The sequence below is a fragment of the Sceloporus occidentalis genome, unplaced genomic scaffold, assembly GCF_023333645.1.
Source record: "Sceloporus occidentalis isolate IW3139 unplaced genomic scaffold, rSceOcc1.0.p SCAF_2, whole genome shotgun sequence".
Classification (NCBI taxonomy): Eukaryota; Metazoa; Chordata; class Lepidosauria; order Squamata; family Phrynosomatidae; genus Sceloporus; species Sceloporus occidentalis.
This window is the reverse complement of record NW_028316982.1, coordinates 186,444,780-186,469,476: the sequence shown is the minus strand read 5'-3', so window position 1 is coordinate 186,469,476 and position 24,697 is coordinate 186,444,780. Positions and strand designations below refer to the sequence as shown.

Below are 24,697 nucleotides of genomic sequence, written 5' to 3'. Positions count from 1 at the left end.
CAGTGGAAAGGAGAAGCCAGGCAGAGTCAGACACGCATCCTAGACTTTAGGAGAGCGAATTTCAGTAAACTTAGAGAAGTATTGAGGGCGATTCCATGGTCAGAAATACTAAAAGATAAAGGAGTTCAGGACGGATGGGAGTTTCTCAAAAGAGAGATACTGAAGGCACAATTTCAAACAGTTCCAGTGAGAAAGAAAAACGGGAGGTGTCTCAAGAAACCAGGATGGATGACTAAGGAACTTTCAACTGAGCTAAGTTTGAAACGGAACATGTATAAGAAATGGAAAAAGGGGGAAATCACAAAAAAGGAATTCAAAGAAATAGCAGGCATGTGTAGGGGTAAAGTCAGAAAAGCTAAAGCGCAGAATGAACTCAGGCTTGCTAGAGAGGTTAAGAACAATAAAAAGGGCTTTTTGGGATATGTCCGCAGCAAAAGGAAGAAGAAGGAAACGGTAGGGTCACTGCGTGGAGAAGATGGCAAAATGCTAACAGAAGACAGAGAAAAGGCAGAATTACTCAACACCTTCTTTGCCTCAGTCTTCTCAGAAAAGGCAAAGGGTGCTCAACCTGAGGATAATGGAGCAGAGGACAGAATAGGGGAATTTCAGCACAGAATAAGTAAAGAGATAGTAGAGGATCACCTTATTAATCTAAATGAATTTAAGTCTCCGGGACCAGATAACTCCATCCAAGGGTATTAAAAGAACTGGCAAATGTAATATCGGAGCCATTGGCAATAATCTTTGAAAACTCCTGGAGAACAGGAGAGATCCCAGCAGACTGGAGGAGGGCAAACGTTGTCCCCATCTTCAAAAAGGGGAAAAAAGAGGATCCCAACAATTATCGTCCAGTTAGTCTGACATCAATACCAGGAAAGATTCTGGAGCAGATCATTAAACAGAGAGTCTGTGAACATCTAGAAGGCAATGCCATAATCACAAAAAGTCAACATGGGTTTCAGAGAAACAAGTCATGCCAGACAAACCTAATCTCTTTCTTTGACAAAATTACCAGCTTGGTAGATGAAGGGAATGCTGTGGATATAGTATATCTTGATTTCAGTAAGGCCTTTGACAAGGTTTCCCATGACATTCTTGCAAACAAGCTTGTGAAATGTGGGCTAGACAAAGAAACTGTTAAATGGATCTGTAATTGGTTGACCGGCCGAACCCAAAGGGTGCTCAACAATGGCTCCTTTTCATCCTGGAGAGAAGTGACCAGTGGGGTCCCACAGGGCTCTGTCCTGGGCCCAGTGCTATTCAACATCTTTATCAATGACCTGGATGACAGAATTGGGAGCATACTTATCAAATTTGCAGATGACACCAAATTAGGGGGAATAGCTAATACCCCAGAGGACAGGATCAAGATCCAAAATGACCTGAATAGACTAGAAAGCTGGGCCAAAGCTAACGAAATTCAACACAGAGAAATGTAAGGTATTGCACTTAGGGCGGAAAAATAAAATGCACAGATATAGGATGGGTGACACCTGGTTGAATGAAACTACGTGTGAAAGGGATCTAGGAGTCCAAGTAGACCACAAGTTGAACATGAGTGAACAGTGTGATGCGGCAGCTAAAAAGGCCAATGCTATTTTAGGCTGCATCAATAGAAGTATAGTGTCTAGATCAAGAGAAGTAATAGTGCCACTGTATTCCGCTCTGGTCAGGCCCCACCTAGAATATTGTGTCCAGTTCTGGGCACCACAATTCAGAAAGGACATTGAGAAACTGGAGCGTGTCCAAAGGAGGGCGACAAAAATGGTGAAGGGTCTGGAAACCATGCCCTATGAGGAACGACTTAGGGAGCTGGGGATGTTTAGCCTGGAGAAAAGAAGGTTAAGAGGTGATATGATAGCCCTGTTTAAATATTTGAAAGGATGTCATATTGAAGAGGGAGCAAGCTTGTTTTTTGCTGCTCCAGAGAACAGGACCCGGAACAATGGATGCAAGCTACAGGAAAAGAGATTCCACCTGAACATTAGGAGGAACTTCCTGACAGTAAGGGCTGTTCGACAGTGGAATGCACTCCCTCGGAGGGTGATAGAGTCTCCTTCCTTGGAGGTCTTTAAACAGAGGCTGGATGGCCATCTGTCAGGGATGCTTTGAATTGGATTTCCTGCATGGCAGGGGGTTGGACTGGATGGCCCTAGTGGTCTCTTCCAACTCTACGATTCTATGATTCTATGATTCTAACTCTCTTGTCTAGTAAACATCTAATTTTTGATAACTAGTATTAAATGTCATATTTTGTAGAGAGATAAAGCCATCTTCCAGCCTGAACTGATTCCAATTAAAGATTCTTCAGGCCTTGCTACACAGTGGCCCTTCACTCTGCAGTCTAGTCTTTGTCAGTTTTTATTAAGCCATGCAAACCACTGGAAGGATTCAAATGAACTGGCCGATTTTGTTCTGACAATTACTTAGTGTTGAATTACTTGCCTGAAACTTGTTCCTGGAAGGAACAAAAACAAGCCTGTAGCTGCTACTGAACAATGGAATACTCAAAATTGAAAGATTTGTCACAAGTTAACCCATTTGAAAGTGAGGATCATAGTATATTCTCTGTCAGTCTATTAAAAATATGAAAGGTTGTCCTCAAGTAACAGGTATCTTGATCATTTTACCTGACACCATTAAAAAAAATATTCCATGTGTCATATTCTATGGGTGGATTTGTACATTAAATTCCTATGTTTTACTTTCTTTAACACAGATTGTGGTACAGGAGGCTTATGTTTGGTACAAATTGTTTAATTTTGATCAAGGCACTATCATTTTACATTCAGGCCAATTTACAGGAAATTACTAGTTTCCTGACAACACATTCCTGCAGTATATTGCCTTTAAATGATGTAGTATTTACCTTACATTTTGGATGTCATTGTGAAATTAAATAAAACAGTCATTATTTTTTGATCCTGCCACCCTTACTTTTTACTAAATATTTTCCATCCACAAATGCTCGCTGAGAAAGATGTATTCATTTTCTGTATTCCTTTTTAGTTTACAATAGTAAGAGATGAACGTGCATATTATGGGCACCTTTTAGTAGACCTAATAGCCAGTCTGAATGAATTTTTGTTGCCAAAACCAAGAAACCACCTGAGAAATGGACAATGCATCTACAAGATGTGATGAAGCAATATGAGCTCATTTATGCTAAAACATAAGAAAGCACTGTAAATTAAATTTCAGGCTGTCAATCCTTTATTAAATCACCGTACTGATTATTCTGCAAATGTGTAATGCTGTTAGCAAGGAGATAGTGGATTGCAGCATTATTTCCTTACCAGCACTTACGAATGAAGCAAAATCAAACTGAGGGATTTCTAAAAATATAATTTGGGTAACTTCAAAAGATCATTTCATTCCAACTTCCTATCTCCCTGGAGTAAAAACAATCCTTTAGTTAGAAAGTTACTTTTATAGATTTGGAAGGAAAAGGTCTCTTGTGACACTTATAAGAGTAACAGGTTTATTTTAGAATTCATTTTTATGAATTACAATGCACTTTTAAAAGATGCATCAAGACATTGCATCTGAGGAAGTGGTTTGTAACCCAGAAATTCTTGTGCCAAAATTAATCTATTAAAGGTGCCACACGACCCTTTTCTTTCTTTCTTTCTTTTTTGAAGTGAAACAGATTAACAAAACTACAAGTTTGAAAATTCACCTGGATCTTCAAAATACCTTGTTACTTTTAGGTTCTCTGATGAGAAATGCCCGTCTCCCTCCCCTCCTGGAAAGTTAACGTATTTTGCATATATTAACTGATAAACTACATATTCAGTAAACCATACAATTATACTGCAATATATACTGAATATGTAAAAAGTATGTTTCTGACCTTATTCACTAAGACAGCTACTATTTTAAATTTGAATACGAGAAGTTGCAGAAGATTGTGTTATGAAGCTAAGTACAAAACCAAACTAAATATTCTACAGAGAAGTATGCATTTGATTTGATTCTTCTTCACTCTCTGCTGCCTAATGCTCCATGCTAATGCCTATACTTTTCATAGCTGTGGTCATAACTATCTTATGGATCAGCCTAGGTTCCATTAAACAGTAAATGAATAAAGTAAAGAATAAATGACAAATAGTCTAAATATTATGTGCATTACATGGACTGGTATTCAGTATATAAGTATCACAGAAAGTAGAAAGGCTCAGAGGCATACTGAGGACTTGCTGGCTGCAATGTTAGCACAAGTATGGTATCTCATTTCTAAATATTAATGATTAAACAAACTGTGGCCCTTCCAAATGGCCTGGATTCTCCTGCCCTGTCCTTTTCCTTCCTCTTGATAGCTTTGGTCTGAATAGTAGTTTAAGACAGATAATTATTTCACAGAGAAACATTAATGAAAATAGCAGAATAAGAGGCAGTTACCTAATACGATGAAGGGAATTCCAAGGAAAGTAGAATTGTATTTCCCACCAGTCAGATTAATGATTCCAGCTGCAGTGAGAGTGGCCAAACTCACAGTTAGCATCCCAAGGAGGCCAAGCCAGGGTTTGCTGCGGACACAGTCTTGCATGGAGCAACAAAGCATGGCCAAGGTTACTACAAGGACCAGGCTTGTGGTCAGGTAGCGTTCTGATACCCTACTTGTCTTTTGGAAGTCTTCTTGAAGAGATGATGAAGTGAAAGGATACATTGTGATATTCTGGTTGGATTTCTGGAAAAGTTCAACAGTGTCACAGAAGTTGGATTCCCATTTTTCTGCCACCATATCATTCAGGGAGTTGATTGCCTGCAAGTAATATGTGAGCTGAATGGCTTCGGCAGACTTTACCCGGTCTTTGCTGTGCACGGTGACACCGCCAAGCTGGTGTCCATTGTACACTTCCCTGCCATCCTTCAAGTGTGTGATTGGATATGTGATAGCAAAATTCGTTTGGTTAGACAAGCGAGCAGCCTTCAGTTCCTTCAGTATGTGCACAATGTCATCCACTATGCAAGACTTGTCATTATTTAGGATGCAGATATGAGCAAATGTATAATTGAAACCTGGTCTTTGTACTTGGATCCTGGTCACAGCAGAATGCAACTACAAGGGAGAGAAAAATCACACACATTATTTATCATCTGATAATCTTGTATTATAGCAAGTAGAACAGCAGCAGCACCTTCATCGACACAGCCTGTTTCTTCTTATCTAACCAACCAAGAAGGTTTTAATACCGGCAGTAGTAATAAAAAGAACCTGCTGAAAATGGAAAACATGCATTAAAGCATTGTTATCATTCCCCAACACCATTCCCATAACTCAATTAGATTCTGGCAAACAGAAACACTGCCTAAGTTTCTTGCTTTATATGCCATCTCACCCCAACTCTTATATTAGCAACTGTGTTTGAATTTACAACAACTTTGTATAAAATGAATCAAAAGTAGTCTTCCAATATGATCTGTTTGTGAAAGCAAATAATTTTTCCATGCTATTTGGAATAGTTTTATTACTATAGTTATATAGTGATGATCAACTTGCTTTTTATTAGAATGTTGAGGTCCACCAGAGTTAGGTGACGAATACTACCATAGGAGAATGGACATGCATTAAGAATTAATAAAGTGAGTTCATATGTTTTTCACATGAAGTAATGATTAGTTCCAGAACAAAACTCACAAGTGCTTTCACATGTGCTCACTCCTAAGGATAACTCCAGCATCATTGTGCAGCATAGCTTTCTTCAGCGTCCCTCATTTCTGCACTACTCATCACCTCCCAAAACTGGCTCCAGCTGGTACCTCATCCTTAGATTTTGAGGATGCACAGGAAAGATACAGTGTGGAGGAGTATCATATTCTTCTGTATTCTTCAGGAACTTTCAGTTCCTTAATCAGATGTACACCACCGGATTCTGGACCAAGTTTTTTTCCATTATTCTTTTCCAGAAATATAATTGTAGGAGGGTTTTAATTACTGCTTTTGTTAGACAACTGACAGTCAGAACTGCTACCAGTTGCAAATCACCCTGAGATCTATCAGTCTACTCATGTCTGCTTTAAGAGATGACTGGATACAATGCCCTTCCCCTGTCCAACAGTGAGAAAGAGATGATGAGAACGTGAAACTTATCACTGGCAAAAGGTCTGTGGAAGTGGAGTGGACTTTTCTAATGTCTAAATACAAAGTGCACTGTGCAGTGACTTTGGTTTATGAGACTGTCTTCTTGAATTGCTTTGTTGTTATTGCTATTTCTGATCATTTTTGTGGAAGCTGCTTTGCCCTTTGGAAAGGTGAGATATAAACCTTTAAAATAAATATGGGCAAAGAAGGCTGGAGGCTTCCGGATGGCACTTTGAAGGTAACAGAGGAAGCAGGGAAATCCAGGATGAAGTAGGCTTTGTAGTCCAAGGGCATCTGAACAGAATGAATGGAATGGAATCTTTCTAAGGTCCAAATGGCAGCATGTGAAAAAACACACACCCTGATTTCTATTTAGAAATACACAGCAAATAAATAAATAAAAAATAAGCCGAAACAGAAGGGAAGCTTGTTCTTACTGATGCAAACCTTCAGCACTCTGAGGTACATAGGGGGTGGGTTGTTCTGAATAAAAACTGCTGTCTCAGAGAACACATTTAATTAGAGAAAGAAAAATAAGAAGGTTGTACTTGAGAAGATATGAATTATTTATTTTTTTAAAAACAATATGCTCTGGGTTTCAAATGATTAATTTTGTGCGTGGTTTCTATGACAATTTATGTTTACACTTAGGAAGGTATAATAACATTTAATTCGATAACCAAGTTTACTAGTAGTTCTTAACTGTGACGATCAGTTAGAACAGAGGCAGAACCAAGTTATTTTTTTCATCCAAAAATGGGGGAAACATTCTGAATGTGGGATTACTGCTTTTGGCATGCACACCAATATTCTGTACACTAGATACAAATACATAGTTTTCAGTAATGTTTCTTCTGTTTCCATATAATATATATAATAAGAAAAGGAGATTGCTTGTTTTTAAGTCCAGATAACAAAAATGTATCTGTTTTAGTACAATGTTGACAGTTTCCACCTTGTCTTGGCCCTCTCATCACCCCAACTTCATTAAAATAAATACAAAATTTACAGGCCCTCCTCCCGACGGCCATCTTGAGGGGGAGAGAAGCAGGCCAGCAACAACAGGCCTCTGCCTGCTACGAAGACAAGCCCTCCTCCTGACCACCATCTTGAGGAGGAGAGAAGCAGGCCAGCAACAACAGGCCTCTGCCTGCTACGAAGACAAGCCCTCCTCCTGACCACCATCTTGAGGAGGAGAGAAGCAGGCCAGCAACAACAGGCCTCTGCCTGCTAAGAAGACAAGCCCTCCTTCTGACCACCATCTTGAGGAGGAGAGAAGCAGGCCAGCAACAACAGGCCTCTGCCTGCTAAGAAGTAAAGCCCTCCTCCCGACCACCATCTTAAGGGGGAGAGAAGCAGGCCAGCAACAACAGGCCTCTGCCTGCTAAGAAGACAAGCCCTCCTCCCGACCACCATCTTAAGGGGGAGAGAAGCAGGCCAGCAACAACAGGCCTCTGCCTGCTAAGAAGACAAGCCCTCCTCCTGACCACCATCTTGAGGAGGAGAGAAGCAGGCCAGCAACAACAGGCCTCTGCCTGCTAAGAAGTAAAGCCCTCCTCCCGACCACCATCTTGAGGAGGAGAGAAGCAGGCCAGCAACAACAGGCCTCTGCCTGCTAAGAAGACAAGCCCTCCTCCCGACCACCATCTTAAGGGGGAGAGAAGCAGGCCAGCAACAACAGGCCTCTGCCTGCTAAGAAGACAAGCCCTCCTCCTGACCACCATCTTGAGGAGGAGAGAAGCAGGCCAGCAACAACAGGCCTCTGCCTGCTAAGAAGTAAAGCCCTCCTCCCGACCACCATCTTGAGGGGGAGAGAAGCAGGCCAGCAACAACAGGCCTCTGCCTGCTAAGAAGTAAAGCCCTCCTCCCGACCACCATCTTGAGGAGGAGAGAAGCAGGCCAGCAACAACAGGCCTCTGCCTGCTAAGAAGTAAAGCCCTCCTCCCGACCACCATCTTGAGGGGGAGAGAAGCAGGCCAGCAACAACAGGCCTCTGCCTGCTAAGAAGTAAAGCCCTCCTCCCGACCACCATCTTGAGGGGGAGAGAAGCAGGCCAGCAACAACAGGCCTCTGCCTGCTAAGAAGTAAAGCCCTCCTCCCGACCACCATCTTGAGGAGGAGAGAAGCAGGCCAGCAACAACAGGCCTCTGCCTGCTAAGAAGTAAAGCCCTCCTCCCGACCACCATCTTGAGGAGGAGAGAAGCAGGCCAGCAACAACAGGCCTCTGCCTGCTAAGAAGTAAAGCCCTCCTCCCGACCACCATCTTGAGGAGGAGAGAAGCAGGCCAGCAACAACAGGCCTCTGCCTGCTAAGAAGACAAGCCCTCCTCCTGACCACCATCTTGAGGAGGAGAGAAGCAGGCCAGCAACAACAGGCCTCTGCCTGCTAAGAAGACGAGCCCTCCTCCCGACCACCATCTTGAGGGGGAGAGAAGCAGGCCAGCAACAACAGGCCTCTGCCTGCTAAGAAGACAAGCCCTCCTCCTGACCACCATCTTGAGGGGGAGAGAAGCAGGCCAGCAACAACAGGTCTCTGCCTGCTAAGAAGTAAAGCCCTCCTCCCGACCACCATCTTGAGGGGGAGAGAAGCAGGCCAGCAACAACAGGCCTCTGTCTGCTAAGAAGACAAGCCCTCCTCCTGACCACCATCTTGAGGAGGAGAGAAGCAGGCCAGCAACAACAGGCCTCTGCCTGCTAAGAAGACAAGCCCTCCTCCCGACCACCATCTTAAGGGGGAGAGAAGCAGGCCAGCAACAACAGGCCTCTGCCTGCTAAGAAGACAAGCCCTCCTCCCGACCACCATCTTGAGGAGGAGAGAAGCAGGCCAGCAACAACAGGCCTCTGCCTGCTAAGAAGTAAAGCCCTCCTCCCGACCACCATCTTGAGGAGGAGAGAAGCAGGCCAGCAACAACAGGCCTCTGCCTGCTAAGAAGACAAGCCCTCCTCCTGACCACCATCTTGAGGAGGAGAGAAGCAGGCCAGCAACAACAGGCCTCTGCCTGCTAAGAAGACAAGCCCTCCTCCCGACCACCATCTTAAGGGGGAGAGAAGCAGGCCAGCAACAACAGGCCTCTGCCTGCTAAGAAGACAAGCCCTCCTCCTGACCACCATCTTGAGGAGGAGAGAAGCAGGCCAGCAACAACAGGCCTCTGCCTGCTAAGAAGTAAAGCCCTCCTCCCGACCACCATCTTGAGGAGGAGAGAAGCAGGCCAGCAACAACAGGCCTCTGCCTGCTAAGAAGACAAGCCCTCCTCCCGACCACCATCTTGAGGAGGAGAGAAGCAGGCCAGCAACAACAGGCCTCTGCCTGCTAAGAAGACAAGCCCTCCTCCTGACCACCATCTTGAGGAGGAGAGAAGCAGGCCAGCAACAACAGGCCTCTGCCTGCTAAGAAGTAAAGCCCTCCTCCCGACCACCATCTTGAGGAGGAGAGAAGCAGGCCAGCAACAACAGGCCTCTGCCTGCTAAGAAGTAAAGCCCTCCTCCCGACCACCATCTTGAGGGGGAGAGAAGCAGGCCAGCAACAACAGGCCTCTGCCTGCTAAGAAGTAAAGCCCTCCTCCCGACCACCATCTTGAGGGGGAGAGAAGCAGGCCAGCAACAACAGGCCTCTGCCTGCTAAGAAGTAAAGCCCTCCTCCCGACCACCATCTTGAGGAGGAGAGAAGCAGGCCAGCAACAACAGGCCTCTGCCTGCTAAGAAGTAAAGCCCTCCTCCCGACCACCATCTTGAGGAGGAGAGAAGCAGGCCAGCAACAACAGGCCTCTGCCTGCTAAGAAGTAAAGCCCTCCTCCCGACCACCATCTTGAGGAGGAGAGAAGCAGGCCAGCAACAACAGGCCTCTGCCTGCTAAGAAGTAAAGCCCTCCTCCCGACCACCATCTTGAGGAGGAGAGAAGCAGGCCAGCAACAACAGGCCTCTGCCTGCTAAGAAGTAAAGCCCTCCTCCCGACCACCATCTTGAGGAGGAGAGAAGCAGGCCAGCAACAACAGGCCTCTGCCTGCTAAGAAGTAAAGCCCTCCTCCCGACCACCATCTTGCTTGTCTTTATTGCATGTTGTTCTATTTTTATTGGTTTTTTTGAGGTTGTTTTTATGATGTGTTAATTTTTATTGATTCTGAGAACCGCTTTGATCACCTCGGAAAAGCGGTATAAAAATAAAACATATTATTATTATTATTATTATTATTATTATTATTATTAAAATGAATTTTACCTTCCAAGAGTGGTAATACAGTCTGAGAAAAGAGTACATAGTCGTTTTCCCCCCCAATTTCTGCTTAGAATCCTTTTTTTAACCACCACCTGAAATAAATAGTCTTTCATATCCTCATTTTTTGGGTGGTGGTGGGGAAGGAAATCTTACCTCTTTAACCTGAGATTGCAAAGAATTTGGATAATTTGGTTTTGCCTTAGGTTACAAAACTAATCTGCAAAAGTTGGAAATGATAAATATAGCCATACTTTTTCACTTAAGCTGAAGTTGAAGAACATGCCCTATTTAACAGGGCTAATAAGTCCTATAAACATCTGGGGGGAATATTTCAGTTGTACTGTTGCATTATAAAAAGCATAATTATGCCTTCTTGAAGATGATGATTACAAGAGACCATCAGAACACAGGAAGCTAGGCTTTTCCTGATGAGCAAGATCTGCCATTATTACCTATGAATATTCCCCTTGCAGGCTGTTCTTGTTATACATGCTACCAGTGTATTTATCATCTCAGTGGGACTTAGCATTAGACCTTCATTCAGAATGTTCTCTAGTCTGTATATACCCACTAAGCTGCAAAGGCCTTTTGTCATAAGGAGTGTAGTAATTCTGCATTTGGGAAGTTATTGTGTTTGCATTAGGTGTTGTTTTGGTTTAAAAATAGAATTTGGTTTAAAAATGGAACACTTGATTCTTGAGGAGTAACAATTAGAATCTGTTAGACAATGTTGCAGATTACTTCTAATATAATTTATTAGAGGCTTTTGATTATGAGGATGCTGCTCACCTGGTTTTGGGCTGGACGTCACTGAGACTACTGGATTATCACACTGAATTTGTTGCAAGGAAGGAACTGCCTTATGTTATTTACCATCTGGAAAAAGGCCAATGTGTTTGTACTGATGCATGGTGGCTCAGAGGACTCTGTTAAACCAGATGGTTAGTGGGTCCTGTTGGTGAGTATATTTTGGCAGCTGCAGTTTAGCAGTTATGTTCATCTGATTTGATATAGCCATCCACATTTGAAGGGTATTCACTTGAAAACTCGACTAACTGCTGATCTCACTTGAGAACTTCTATCTATCTATCTATCTATCTATCTATCTATCTATCTATCCATCTATCTAAGGCTTTGGAAACTGACCTGGAGAAAATAATAATGACATGACATTCATGCTGTTAATGCCAATTTACTTCTGGATGAAAGAAAGTAAAAAGTTGTAGTTCTGTTAGGATCTTTTGTCCTGGAATATTGTTACTTATAGTGGGAAGAAACATTATTTTGGAGGAAGGTTGTCAATCAACTGGCCAAAGCTATCCCAGCTTCAATGGGCACCATCTCTCTAAATCGAACTGTACCTGGGACAGATAGTCAACTGAGACCTGACATAGCAATCACAGATGAAGATCACAAGAAGATTACTATTGTGGATGTCACCAACCCCTTTGAAAACAGGAAGCCAGCCATGAGGGAGGCCAGAGAACGGAAACATCAAAAGTATACCCCTCTGGCCGATGTCCTGAGACAAAAGGGGTATGAGGTCTCTGTCCATGCATTGCTTGTTGGAGCCCTGGGTGCCTGGGATCTGGCAAATGAACCTGTGTTGAGAGTCTGAGGAGTGGGAAAGCGCTATGCAAAGCTCATGCACAAGCTAATGGTGTCAGATACCATTAGATGATCAAGAGACATTTACATTGAGCACATTTCGGGCCATCATCAGTATGAGGAACCAGCTGTGGTTTTGGCAGAAAAGGAACGGTGAAGTTTCAGTCTTCTTTTCTTCCTCTCCCTTCTCCCCCTTTTCCCTTCTTCTTCTTTTTTCTTTTTCTTTCCTTTTATGGTATGCAACTGTTTGGATAGATTAGTGATTGCCATCGGTGATTTAAAAGTAAAGGATATATATTTTGGTCTCTTTAGTATGTTCTATTTTATTTAAAATATGCTTTAATAATTTAACACATCCTAGGAATGAAATCTGCTTTGTATCTAATCTTTTTATATATTACCATATTACTATGTACTTTTATTTGCAATTGCATTCTTTGGACTTGATATGTATTGCTTATTGTTTTATGTAAAACTGTTTTCTTAAATATTTTCTAATAAAAGGTTTACGTAGGCCTGTTACAGACTGCCAAAATAAAGCTGCTTTGGGTCTCTTTGGAGGTAAGCTATTTAAATGATGCATGCATCCTAAGAATCCGGAAGCTACACCAAAGCTGCACTCCAGTGCTTAGGAATGGAGTGTGGCTTTGGCGCAACCTCCGGACTCTTAGGACCCATGCATCATTTAAATAGCATGCCTCCAAAGAGACCCGAAGCAGCTTTATTTTGGCAGTCTGTAACAGGCCGTAGTAAAATAATAAAGGATTCACCACATCAGTCTTTATCATATAGTAAAGTAACTACCACATCAGTTTTGATCCAGCCTTTATATTACAGAATTAAATTGACAGTCCAGCTTCATGTAGGAAGATTTTGGCTGTTTTATGCAGAGTAGCTGAAGTTTCTACAAGTAGATGCTGAATCACCTCCAGCCATGGATTTCAAAGGTTTAGGGGTCTCTTACAGTGCACAAGCTACTTTTTCAAACTGAGATAAGTGGATAACATAATATGCAAATTACATTTTTGGAGGTGTAGCATTTTAATTATTCATGAGAAGGCATGACTCATTAGAAGAGACAATAATGCTAGGAAAGGTAGAATGCATTAGAAAGAGAAGAAGACTATATGCAAGATGGATAGACTCAGTCAGAGAGGCCATTGACCTGAGCCTGTGGGACCTGAGCAGAGCAGTGGAAGACAGAGGTCTTGGACTGTCTCATACACAGGGTTGTCATGAGTTGGGGTTGACTTGAGGGCACTTAACAACGACAAAAAATGCAAAGGGATCTTGTAGCACCCTTGAGACTAGCTGAATGAAAGATGTTGAAGCATAAGCTTTCATTTACTTCCTCAGAACATCCTTTGATCTTATTTATACATGACAATGTACAAATAGGTTTAGTAATACTAACTGTAAGTCTCTAAAGTATATCATGTAATCTATTCTGCATCTATTTCCTAGTACTTCCTGAAGTTTTCTGTTCTTGTTTGTGATCCCATTTATATCACCCACTCCTAAAAACAGTTATATTTAAAATGAGGGTAGGGCTGTTGTGTTCTTCAGTGCATGGAACATATTTATTAATTATTTAATATTAGATACGTTTATCCTTTATTTTCTCTTAAGTGAGCTCAAAGTGGCATGCGTCTTTGTCTCCTCTTTATCCTCACAATAACACTATGAGATATGGCTGGTTCTTGTGAGTTTCATGGCCCAGTGGGGACTAGAAACTGGATTCCCCAAGTACCACTCCCACATGCCTACTAGTGCACTGTCTGTGGGCATGTTCAAAAAAAGTAGATAAACCTTCTTCATTGACTTTATGACTCTATTGTCTTTATGACTCTATCCTAAGTCTTGAAGTTGTGGCACAATTCTTTTTATTTTACCTTGGTCATATGAATCTCTTGAGATTTCGAGGGGGGCTGGTTCAGGAAGCAAGCCTTTTTGAAAAACATCACATCTTATCGAATTTTCACTTTAACCACATGAAACAATGTATATGTAAATATATTTGGGCAATGCACATACTATTATAATTTAAAGGTCATGTTGATTTTACTAGTTGTTTATTTCACAACTATTGCTGTTACATTTACTGATATGCAGGAATTATGATTTATGAGCAATGTTAGTACAAAAAAAATCATTAAGGATTCTGTATGGTGTGGGAGGAGGTTAATGTGTGTGTGTGGGATGACACAATAGGTTATTGCACCAGGTGCCCCCAATTTTAGTTGTAGAAAACTAAGTAGAAAAAGTATTAATTCCTCCTCCACCACATATACAGATTCTCAATTGCCACCACAGCTTTGTTGTTGTTGTTGTTGTTGTTGTTGTTGCTGTGTGCCTTCAAGCTGTTTTCGACTTATGGCAACCCTAAGGTGAGCTTACCACAAAGTTTTTGAGGCTGACAGTGTATGACTTGCCCGAGGTCAACCAGTGGATTTCTATGGCTGAGTGGAAATTTGAACCTTGCTCTCCAGTGTCATAGTCCAAAGTTAAAACCACTATGCCACACTGGCTCTCCAGCTGCTTTCTCTAATAGAAGTGATTGTCAGTAGTTTTGTTGCATGCATTTATACATACATAGACCCTGAGATGCCTTTAATAACATTTAGACACATTCACAGATGAATCTCCATCAACAGAGATTAGGCATGATCATTAAATGGAATATCCAAGTCCAAAGCCTGTATGACTCTGAATTCTGGATACCGAATACAGGAAATGCCTGGGACTTCTTAAGTACCCTGATGTTTGCTGCCATGGCCACAATCAGGGCTAGACAGACATTTTGTACAGTCCTTCAGGAGGGCTGGATTTGGTTCCAGGCCCAATGCTTTTTCACCCTATCTTAAGGAGAGACAGACATAATCAGGGAAGAGGGACTCATTTGGGGCAGTTCCCCACTTTGCAGTATCTCTTCTGCTATCCATCTCATCTGGACCTTTTTCTGGTCTCGTATTTTTTTCTTTCTCAGACAATAGACCTATGCTCCAAGTGAGCCAAGGATTAAGTCAGGAGAAAAACAGTGTCATCGCCAATAATCTTCCTTCCTCCCAGGCGAAGTTTCCTTTTTTCCCTCCAACAAGCTTCTGTGTACTCTTTGTCACATGTGTAAAACTCACCAGGGTAGGGATGATAGTTCAAGCAGTGGGTGAAGAGTGAAAAAGCAACTGTCCATGCCTATCTACTCTGTTCTGAGCATGTGGTTTGGGGCTGGATATAGATCTTCAGCTCACAAACTGTTCTCTGGAAAAATGGCTACATGCACTACGATGTTATGTGTTCCTGTAAGTGCTGCCGTTCTTTCAAGCAGTGTGCTAGCAGCCGTATGATACAGCCTATTACAGCAACAGAGGAGAATCCCCTATTGCTAACAGTTGCCAACACCTGCTGGCTTATTATGATTAGGAAAGCCTAGGAGATTTGAGACCTGGAGGGCTATTTCTGCCCCACCTTGTGCAAAAGTCCTTCCCATTGTGAATAGCAGCAAACTGCATCCAATTTTCACTCATTATTTTGGTTTCAATAACTCATTTTTTTTTTCTAAGGAATCCATTTCAATGCCTTCTTCGTCTGATATAAAACATGAAAGGTGCTATAAATGTGAATTACTACAGTACATACTAATTCAGTTGGACACAGTATATTAAAGCAATTCCCCAGGAAACTTTTTAGTTTAATGACAGCGAAAGATGCTTAATTGGGGCAGCATTAGGGCATAGTTAATTGACATAGAATTGTTAAATGTGGATGCAGGATCTGAAAATGGTGCAGTGGAAGAGCTTACTCCGATTGAGATGTTTTAATATTCCAAATCATTAAGAATTTTTTTAAAGAAAATACTAAAAAGAACAGATTAAATGAGTTTTTACTATAACCTGTATGAAGAAGTTGATACTGAGATGCAAAAAGAGCGGCTGGTACTGCTTAGTCATTGCTCATAATTTAGGAGCTTGCTCGGTATAAATAACATTAGACACAAGAACACTGCATTCTCACTAACACACTGCAGCAGTGAGGATTTTACAGTGTTACCCTTTGCCAGGATGTCATGCATGCTCCTCCCCATCCCACAATTAAACACAAGTAACCTGAACCTCAAAAAGTATGTTAGACATTCTTTCTGATTATTCACTGTTGAAAACAATGAAAGGTTCACCTTGAAAAACTCTGGGTTCATGCATGCTGGTGAGGCAATTGCTACAATTGTCATGTCTTAGACTTTTCTCAAGAGGAATGTTAGATTGCTCGTGGTGGACAATTGGAAACCCAAGAATCAAATCTGGACATCCAGCCATTGTCTCATTGTCCTTCTGTTCTCTTTCAGTGACTAACAGAAGTTTGGGATATTTATCCTCCTCCTTAGTTTTGGATGAGAGGGCAAGCTGCCAATAATTTAAGTTTTGCATTGCTCATATTTTCTTCACAATAACTTAAGAGGGGCAGAACGCTGGTTAGAGCTTTTAAGCACACCCAACTCTGAACACCAGTGGTTGCAAGTTAGTAAATAGGACAGGGGAGACAACCATCAATCCAGAACATTTCATTATTCTAGACCATCACCCCAGGGACATAGCCAGGATTTTAGGAAGGGGGGGGGTCCAGACTAAGTGCCACCATTATAATGGGGCTTGGGCGCGGCAGCGCAGCAGCATGCACTATTCATTTTTCTAATGGAAGGGGGGGTCCGGACCCCAAGAACCCCCCCGGCTATGTCCCTGATCACCCTATCTATTTGTTGTAATCATTTATTTGATTTGTTCATCTGACATTAGTTTAGATCATATTTTAACAAACTTTTTAAAAGCCTGTGTAAAGAGACCTTTAAATTTTATTTAACTTGTCTGAAATTGTAATTGTTCACATAGATTATCATTTGAGCAAGTAGCTTAAGATTTCATATTACCGTAATAAATAAATTTTAGTCACTGGTAGGTAAGACTTAACTACAGGTTGGAGACAGTTTAACTATTATGTCAAATATTCAAGCAGGGTTCCATCCCAGTGACATAACCTTTGAAACAGATATTGTAGAGCACCATCCTTTAAAGGAAAAAGGCCACCCACTCTTGTGAATTGAAAGTGAGGGCACCTTACATTCAGAGGCCCTATAATTGTGTAAATTATTTGAACAATTAAGTGTTCACATTAATGCATGATTATAGTTCTGTGCACATAGATTTTCATTTGGCAATTTGACATGGCTAGTTACAAAAAAAGTAAGAATTTTTTTCTACTATTATGTCTTATTCTTCTTCTATAATTAAACCTGCACATTTATTAAAATTTGGATATCTCCTTCAACAAAGATTATCTAGGAACTTAGCTATGTGGGATGTATACCCATTATATTACTTTCATTGCATTCCTTTTAAAATTCTCTAAATGTAGCTCAAGGGAGAACATTGGGCACATTGCCATTAGTAAGAAAACAGAGAATAGCTGTAGCAATAATGCATTGTAGGTTGTGGAATGCTGTTTACACTGAAGAGACTTTCATGAGTGGAATAAGATGAGGTAGATAGAAATGAGCAAAACTTTATGTTGGTCATCAAGTAATGAGGTAGGGTCTGTTTGACTTGCACTGTGAATTATTATCTTGTTAACACTACTGTTTTTCAAAATTTTGCTAAACTTAGAATCTCCATAACAATCTCACTCAAACCCAACAGGAACTGCATTTGATCCCTTTCTGTTCTCCAAAAATGGATCCCTTATTTTGTACTCTAGTCTTTATTAGCACTAAAATATAAGAAATGCAGGATGTGGTTTCTCTGGAAAACCTAAAACCTCTGGAAAACCTCAGAGGAGAAGCCTTCTGAAAGTATAATTTTCGACCATGTGAGTGAAATCTAGAGATATGACTCTACAGCGCTATAGATCTCTGATGCTACTATAGTTCTGGAGCACTCTACAACCATAGCTGTATACAGCACTTGTGCATCAGAGGGAAATTACATCATTAGCATTTCGAGGAGGCTCACCAGAGCAGTCTTAGGCGGGATACAGACAGGCAAAAAGGGGTGTGTTCATGACGTCATGAAGGTAGAGCCTTCAGACGGCCCTTACCTGAATGCCGCCATGAACACGCCGCCCGCACGCCCCAAGCGGGAAGAAGCGGCATTAAAAAGGTGCTGCTTTTCCCCACTTCTTTTCTGTATGATGCGCAGCTGCGCAGCTCCGTATGTAAGCTGCTGCACCGGTACGCCAGAATTGTTACGCTGCTAATTTAAGTTGCCCATTTAAAAGCTCCGTGTCTGCTGCGTCACATAATGAGTCGGGGTCCTGGAACATGCGCAGTTTGCAGTCAGGCTTTAATTGCAGCGTCAGCTGCCATGCAGGTGTGGAAGCTGCAGCACAGCTGCAGCGCATTTTAAGACTCGTAACCCTAACCCTAACCCTAACCCTAACCCTAACCCTAACCCTAACCCTAACCCTAGAGCAACATGTACGCATGCGCTGCTAGAATCGGGGAAAGTTTGGAATTTAAAGTGCACCCCTACACACATTCCTGTGCCATTTTCACCTAACAATAAAAAAACCCCTAAAACTTTAAATATTTACATATGTACAAGGGAGGTGATGGGGGATGGCAGGGGGACAGCAGTGGCAGCGGCGACAGCTGTGGCTGTGCATTGCAGATTCAGCAAGAGCGCGGGGACCAAAGGAGAGGAGGCATCCATGATGCTGGTGACACTGGCAACGTGCAAGCGGACAAGGATGCCAACACCAGCTGATCACCAGCTGGCAGGAGACCACTATTGTTCTTGGGCAGGGCGAGGGAAAAAGTTTTAAAGGGGCTTGGGCGTTTTAAATGTGCACATAAGCTTTCTGCCGCCGCTGCTGAGCGCCGCAGCTGCGCAGCTGCGCATCCGTCAGCCGGCAAAGGAAAAAAAAAAGCCCCGTTTTTGGCCGCCCGTGAGGAAGCTGCCTCTCTCTTTGCAGCGTCCTCCGAGGTGGCGGTTTGGAAACTGCGGGTCAGAAACGGCCCCAGGTGAGGCGTCTTCACTACCCCCCATGTGGAAGCCCCATCACCTGAGCCACGCCCCCGGGGCGGGTGGTCTGGAGGCTCCGTATTCAGCAGAATACACCTCCAAGACGTCTTCCCCTGCCCGTCTGTATCCCGCCATAGTCTTCTGGAAGAGCTCTACACATCCTGCATGGTTTACATTTTGGTGTGAGAATGGCACAAGCTGGCAGGGGAAGAAGAGAGGGACACAAGTGCCACCGTGCCGCTGCAAGTTGGCCAGAGGGAGGAGGAGGAGGCAGAGGAGGGTGCAGGAGTGCTCTGGCCAGGCTCCCCACCAGTAGGCAGGGAAGAGAAGAGGGAGACAGGGCACTGCAGCCTTGGCAAGGTTTGTTCAGGAGCCCCAAGACAGCCACCCTTCCCTCCCTGTAACATGGGGGGGGGGGGCTTGTGGAGCATGCACATAACAGGTATTTCCCAAGCTGGCAACTGAGATTTGTCCTCACCCGTTTGATACCCAAATTCGCATTGGATCCTCAGTAATGTGCTTTTAACTCCTTGTTGTACTCTGTGTGTAATGAGCATTAGCAAATGGGCTTGCTTTTCCAAGATGCCAGCACTTTAACCATTTTCAGAATGGAAATACATAGGTCCCCGTGTGAAAAAGTCTTAAGAATTGCAGGTCAAAAGCTCTGCAAGGCTACACTGGTCCAGGAACTGCTATGAGACAATGGGAAAAATCAGCCTTGGGTCCCATATTAGGAGAAAAGAAGGTTATAAATTAAATCAATGAACAAATGTCACAAAGGAGATTTTTTCTCTCTCAATAGTCTTTAGCAGGCTTCTCTCTGTGTGGTATCTGTAGTAGTGGCACTCAGAGTACTCTTGTGTGTTTATTTTTAGCCATCTTTTAAATTTCCCACAATGCACCAGAAAAATGATAGGGAAGGAGCATTACGGGGGAATTTATAACAGATTCACATCAGGAAAATAATAATTCTAGGTGTTGCTGGCAGAGTGCATTTATTTGTACAATACCCTGTGAAGACATATGTGTGTGAATATGTATACTATATGGCATTGCTGCCTAATGTGGTTCCTGTCTGAAACTGAGAGAGTGTCCCACAATGGATAAGAGGTGAGATAGAAATTGAGCAAGAAAAAAATAAAGAAAAAAATAAAAAAGGAAGAGGCTGCAGACAGAGGAAGGAAGGAAGGAAGGAAGGAAGGAAGGAAGGAAGGAAGGTAGGTAGGTAGCTCCATTAACTATCCCTCCATGAGTTGTGTGAAGAACAGTGATTAGATTTTTGGAAATGAGTGAATACCTTTTAAAATATACTACCCAGGAAATATATCAAATTAAGATAAGATTGGAACCAGAAATAATATTATTAAACATGATTGAAGACGATACACCAAGAAAACACAGAAAATTATTGTTGTATTTAATAACAACAGCAAGGATGACTCTTGCGAAAAATTGGAAAAAGATGGGAGATGTAGACATAGATGAGTGGCTATTAAAGGCCCTAGAGGCCATGGAGATGGAGACTTTAACGATGTGGTTACGGGACGATGTGGGACAGGAAATCTCAAATGAGGAAATGTGGAAACCATTAAGGTTATTCTGTAAAGAGAGATGGAAAAACCAGACTTAAAGTTACCCCACAGTGTCTCATGAAATCAAACAAAAATTTTTAATGTTAGTTCCAGAGATAGGAGGGTAGATTGGAAGGATGATTTCTGTTTAGTTAAAGAAGACAGATACGGAGAAGATATAATCAAAGTTATGGAAATATAGACTGCATAAAAATAACTAAGAAGAATTAGTTATTAGGGTGAGATGGGTTAGAATTTTATATACAGGAATAGAGGAATAATTTCTAACCGTAGTCGCTATATAAGAAGGGAGAGTGGTAATAAATGTAGGAGCAGTTCTGTCATCTGTTCTGGAGGGGGAAATGGAAACATCGAAGAATGGACCAGTAGGCCAAAGGAAGTCAGAAATATAGCAGGATTATTATTAATGTATTTCTTTTTGTTTTATTTACTGTATATATGTAATAAAAATTTCTAATTAAAATATATATATATATATACTACCCACAAGGTTCTGGCAAATATGCTAGTGAACTAACCCTGATTGTCTTAATCAAATGATGTTTATAAAGCACTATAAAGGTTTCATAATTCATGATAAATTATCCTGAACATTCATGTGGGAAAACAAGTGGTAATTCTGATTCACAGAGACGAGAATAGACTGAGAACCTCTGATGGTGTGGTGTTGGAGTCACTTTTCTGTTATGAGATTCTATCTGCTCCAATAACCATCTTAGTGCTGTAAACCATGAAAACTATGAGTTAATGAATTCAAGCAACTTATTCGCTAAAAAAGTGATTAGCTGGTCAAATGTTTGATGATTCTGGCTAAGATTCTATTGCTTCCTCTGGGAACATAGTGAAGGTAGAAGTAAACAGATGAAGGCGACAAGAAGCAAAAAAGCCTACTGCACCAGCAATGGGAGTAGAACACTGCCATCCCATGTAACTTGTTTCTCAAATGTCTTCTTTGGGTGTTGTGCATGTATATCCCCCAAACCAAGGCAGCAAGGGGCAGAGTGGCTTCATCTGTGCAATGATGATTTGTACAGTGGGAGAGGTGATTAATCAAGTCACCCTCCTATACTACCATGGCTCTGTGGACACCTAGCCAGAAGCCAAGCATTTCAATTATACACAAACTAAAGTATGTCACAACCTTATGGTTGCTAGCCATTTAAACCAATCAGAAAACATATAGTATGTCTCTTTGTAAGTACAGTTGGCCCTGCATATCTGTGGATTCTGCATCCATGGAGTCAACCATCCATGACTTAAAAAAATATTTTTAAAAAACCCAGAACCAAAAAGGCAAACCTTGATGTTGCCATTTTATATAAGGGACACCATTTTACTATGCTACTGTATATAATTAGACTAATGAGACTTGAGCATTCATGGATTTTAGTATCCATGGGGCATCCTGGAACAAAATCCAAGTGGATACTAAGGGTCCACTGTATTTTCAGATGCTTTCTAGAAAGGAGAAATATTACATGAGTTATATTTTTTCCTACTATGGATTGGCATCTTTAATTTAAAAAGGACAGAAACTCATAACAAATAGAATCAGCATCCCTGGCAGCTGGTGGTTCTGATGCCAGCTGGGTGGTCAATCCATTCTGCATTTTAGGTTTAAAGAAAGATGAATCCAAGTCACTGACTCCTGTTCCCAAAATATGTTTGATCTATTTTTGCAGTTTACTACCTCACAGACATCAGAGCCGCCAGCCACACTAACGAATAGAAAGTACTTTTCCTGCCATTGCAGGCAAAGGTTTTACCTGTTTATCTCATAGGAGATTATCAGAGGGGGGACAGGATGGGGCAGGAGCAAAGTGGATCACTCTCCCATCTTTATCCCATCCTTATCGCAATCGTGCAAAAGAATATCATACACATTGTGCTTATCTAGTGATTATCCTGTCAGTGAAGTGGAATTGTCCTTTCATTTCTATTAGTGGGTTATTCCGTTAATGAAAAATGAAGGGAAATGATGGGACAATTCCACCTCACTGCCGGGACAATGATGGGATCAGAGTGACATCATCAGAAAGTCTTTTGTGTAATTGCAGTAAATTGCACTTCGATGTCAGAATAATGACTGGATAAACATGACGTCATGTGAAAGTTCTTCACACATTAAGGGCGGGAAAAGGATGGTACAAGGATGTCCTTTTCTGTGTGTTAATCTCCTTTGTCTCATGTGACTCTTAAAAGCACAGCCCATGCTTTGTGCTGCTCACAAGCTTTGTGCTATCCCTGCTTTAAGCTGCTCCAAACCTTCCTGAAAATAAAAGCCATACAGATCACTGATTTCTGACCTTACACTTTTTCATAATGTATGCCCCCAAAGCAACATCAGTCCTTACGTATAAAATTCTTACATTCTTTCAAAAGGCCTTACTTAGTTCTTTTAGGCTGCATTTGCACTGCAGAAATAATGCAGTTTGACACTACTTTAACTGTCATGGCTCAGTGCTATGGAATTCTGGGAATGGTAGTTTGTTGTGACACCAGAGGTCTGATAGAGAAGGTTAAATGTCTCACAAAACTACAGTTCTTAAAATTCCACAGCACTGAGCCATGGTGTCAAACTGGATTATTTCTGCAGTGTGGATGCACTGGAGGCCAAAGGAATTAGTAGCAGTTTGCCTGATGTAAGAAGAGATCAGAACAAGATATAATAATCTATAAAAGGTGTAAAATAAAATAGATGCATGAAAGTTTTTCTTAGTTCTTCTCCCCCAAAATAATTAAGGGCTTAGCTATTTCCCCCCTTTCTGCACATAGCCTGAGATTGGCTGCATCTTCACTGCAGATATAATGCCATTTAACACTGCTTAACTGCCATGGCTCCATGCTATGGAATCATGGAATTTGTAGTTTGTTGTGGCACCAGAGCTCTCTAACAGAGAGAACTAAATATCTCACAAAACTACAAATCTCAGAAATCTATAGCATTGAGACATGACAATTAAAGCAGTGTCAAATTGCATTATTTTTGCAGTGCAGATTGGGCTCTTGGCTTCCTTTACCCTTTCCCAATGTATTTGACAAACGTGCTGATCAACAATTCAAACTGATTTAATAGTGTTTTTTCCTGCTGCATTCTGCTCCAGAACTATTTCCCCTGCCTTTTAAAAATCCTCCTATACACATATCTAAGATGGGTTTGTCTCATTTTACCTTCAAAAAGAAAACAAACAAATCAAAAGCAGACAATTTCAAAAGCCTTGAAAAGTGCTTCAAAAAGAGATAGGTAAATGACATGAGGAATTTCTAGCCAATCAGTACTGTGTAGAGATGACTTCTCAAGTCAACTGTGTCAAATGCATGGAATCAGTTTTGCTCAATCCATGAAAGAAAAAGGCACATCTAAACATAGTATGTGTCTGCTTCCATAGAAATCTCACTACTCAGACTGTATGTCTGTATGCACCCCAAGAGTACAACTCCGTAACTAATTGTTTTCCTTGTCTTGTAGTTGAGACAGTGCTTCTATGAGGCATTTATATGAAAGAGAATGTCTGAAACTAAAGACAAATAGGGAACTGTTGGAAGTCTGCAGAGAAAACTGGGCAATGGGGAATGGGAAGAGGTGTTGTTCTTGTTCCCAGACCTATTAGCAAGATACTTCAAAACATAAAAGGAAAATGATCTCCCAACATTCAAAACATCAGCGTACAACGCACAAAGTTATATCATCGGGGAAACTGGTAGGTATTTTAGAAAATACACACACAACATGAATTGTATCAAAGTCTATTCTGGTCTGTCCCTTTTAGGTAAACAAACTGCATTCCTACTGGGGAAGGTCAGGAGCATTCCTTTGCACAGTTATATAATCTTGAAAGTCTGTAAACCCTGTCGATCGTAGTAAAACTACGATGCAGTCCATGGCTGAAAAATAACAGAATGAAACTAAACCCACCTGCTCCAGTAAACACCTTTCCAAAAAGGTCTCTACGCTAGAACTAGACACCTTTTAAACCTTAAAAGTTCACAAGCAAACTCTGGTCCTAAAGCAGACTCAAACAAACCCAGGACTGACTCAGAACAGAAAGAGATTGCTGTAGGTTTCTGTGAGCTCTTAATGACTCCCAGTTTTGAAAGCCTTTTGTCATGACTCTGAATCCTGTAGCACCTGATAATTAAAGAAGCAACAGAAAATTTTAAAATAAATACTGTATGTACAGTCGGCCCTTATT

General features: G+C 41.7%; 1 protein-coding gene across 1 annotated transcript in view; it reads right to left on the bottom strand.

The window, feature by feature from the left end:
• The window catches only part of PTCHD1 (patched domain containing 1), a 79,875-nt gene that overhangs the window by 35,737 nt on the left and 19,441 nt on the right, over positions 1-24,697 (bottom strand). Inside the window, exon 2 of the mRNA XM_089511751.1 lies at positions 4,402-5,062. Within this exon, the coding sequence (XP_089367877.1) occupies positions 4,402-5,062 (661 nt within the window). The remainder of the gene's footprint in view (positions 1-4,401; positions 5,063-24,697) is intronic.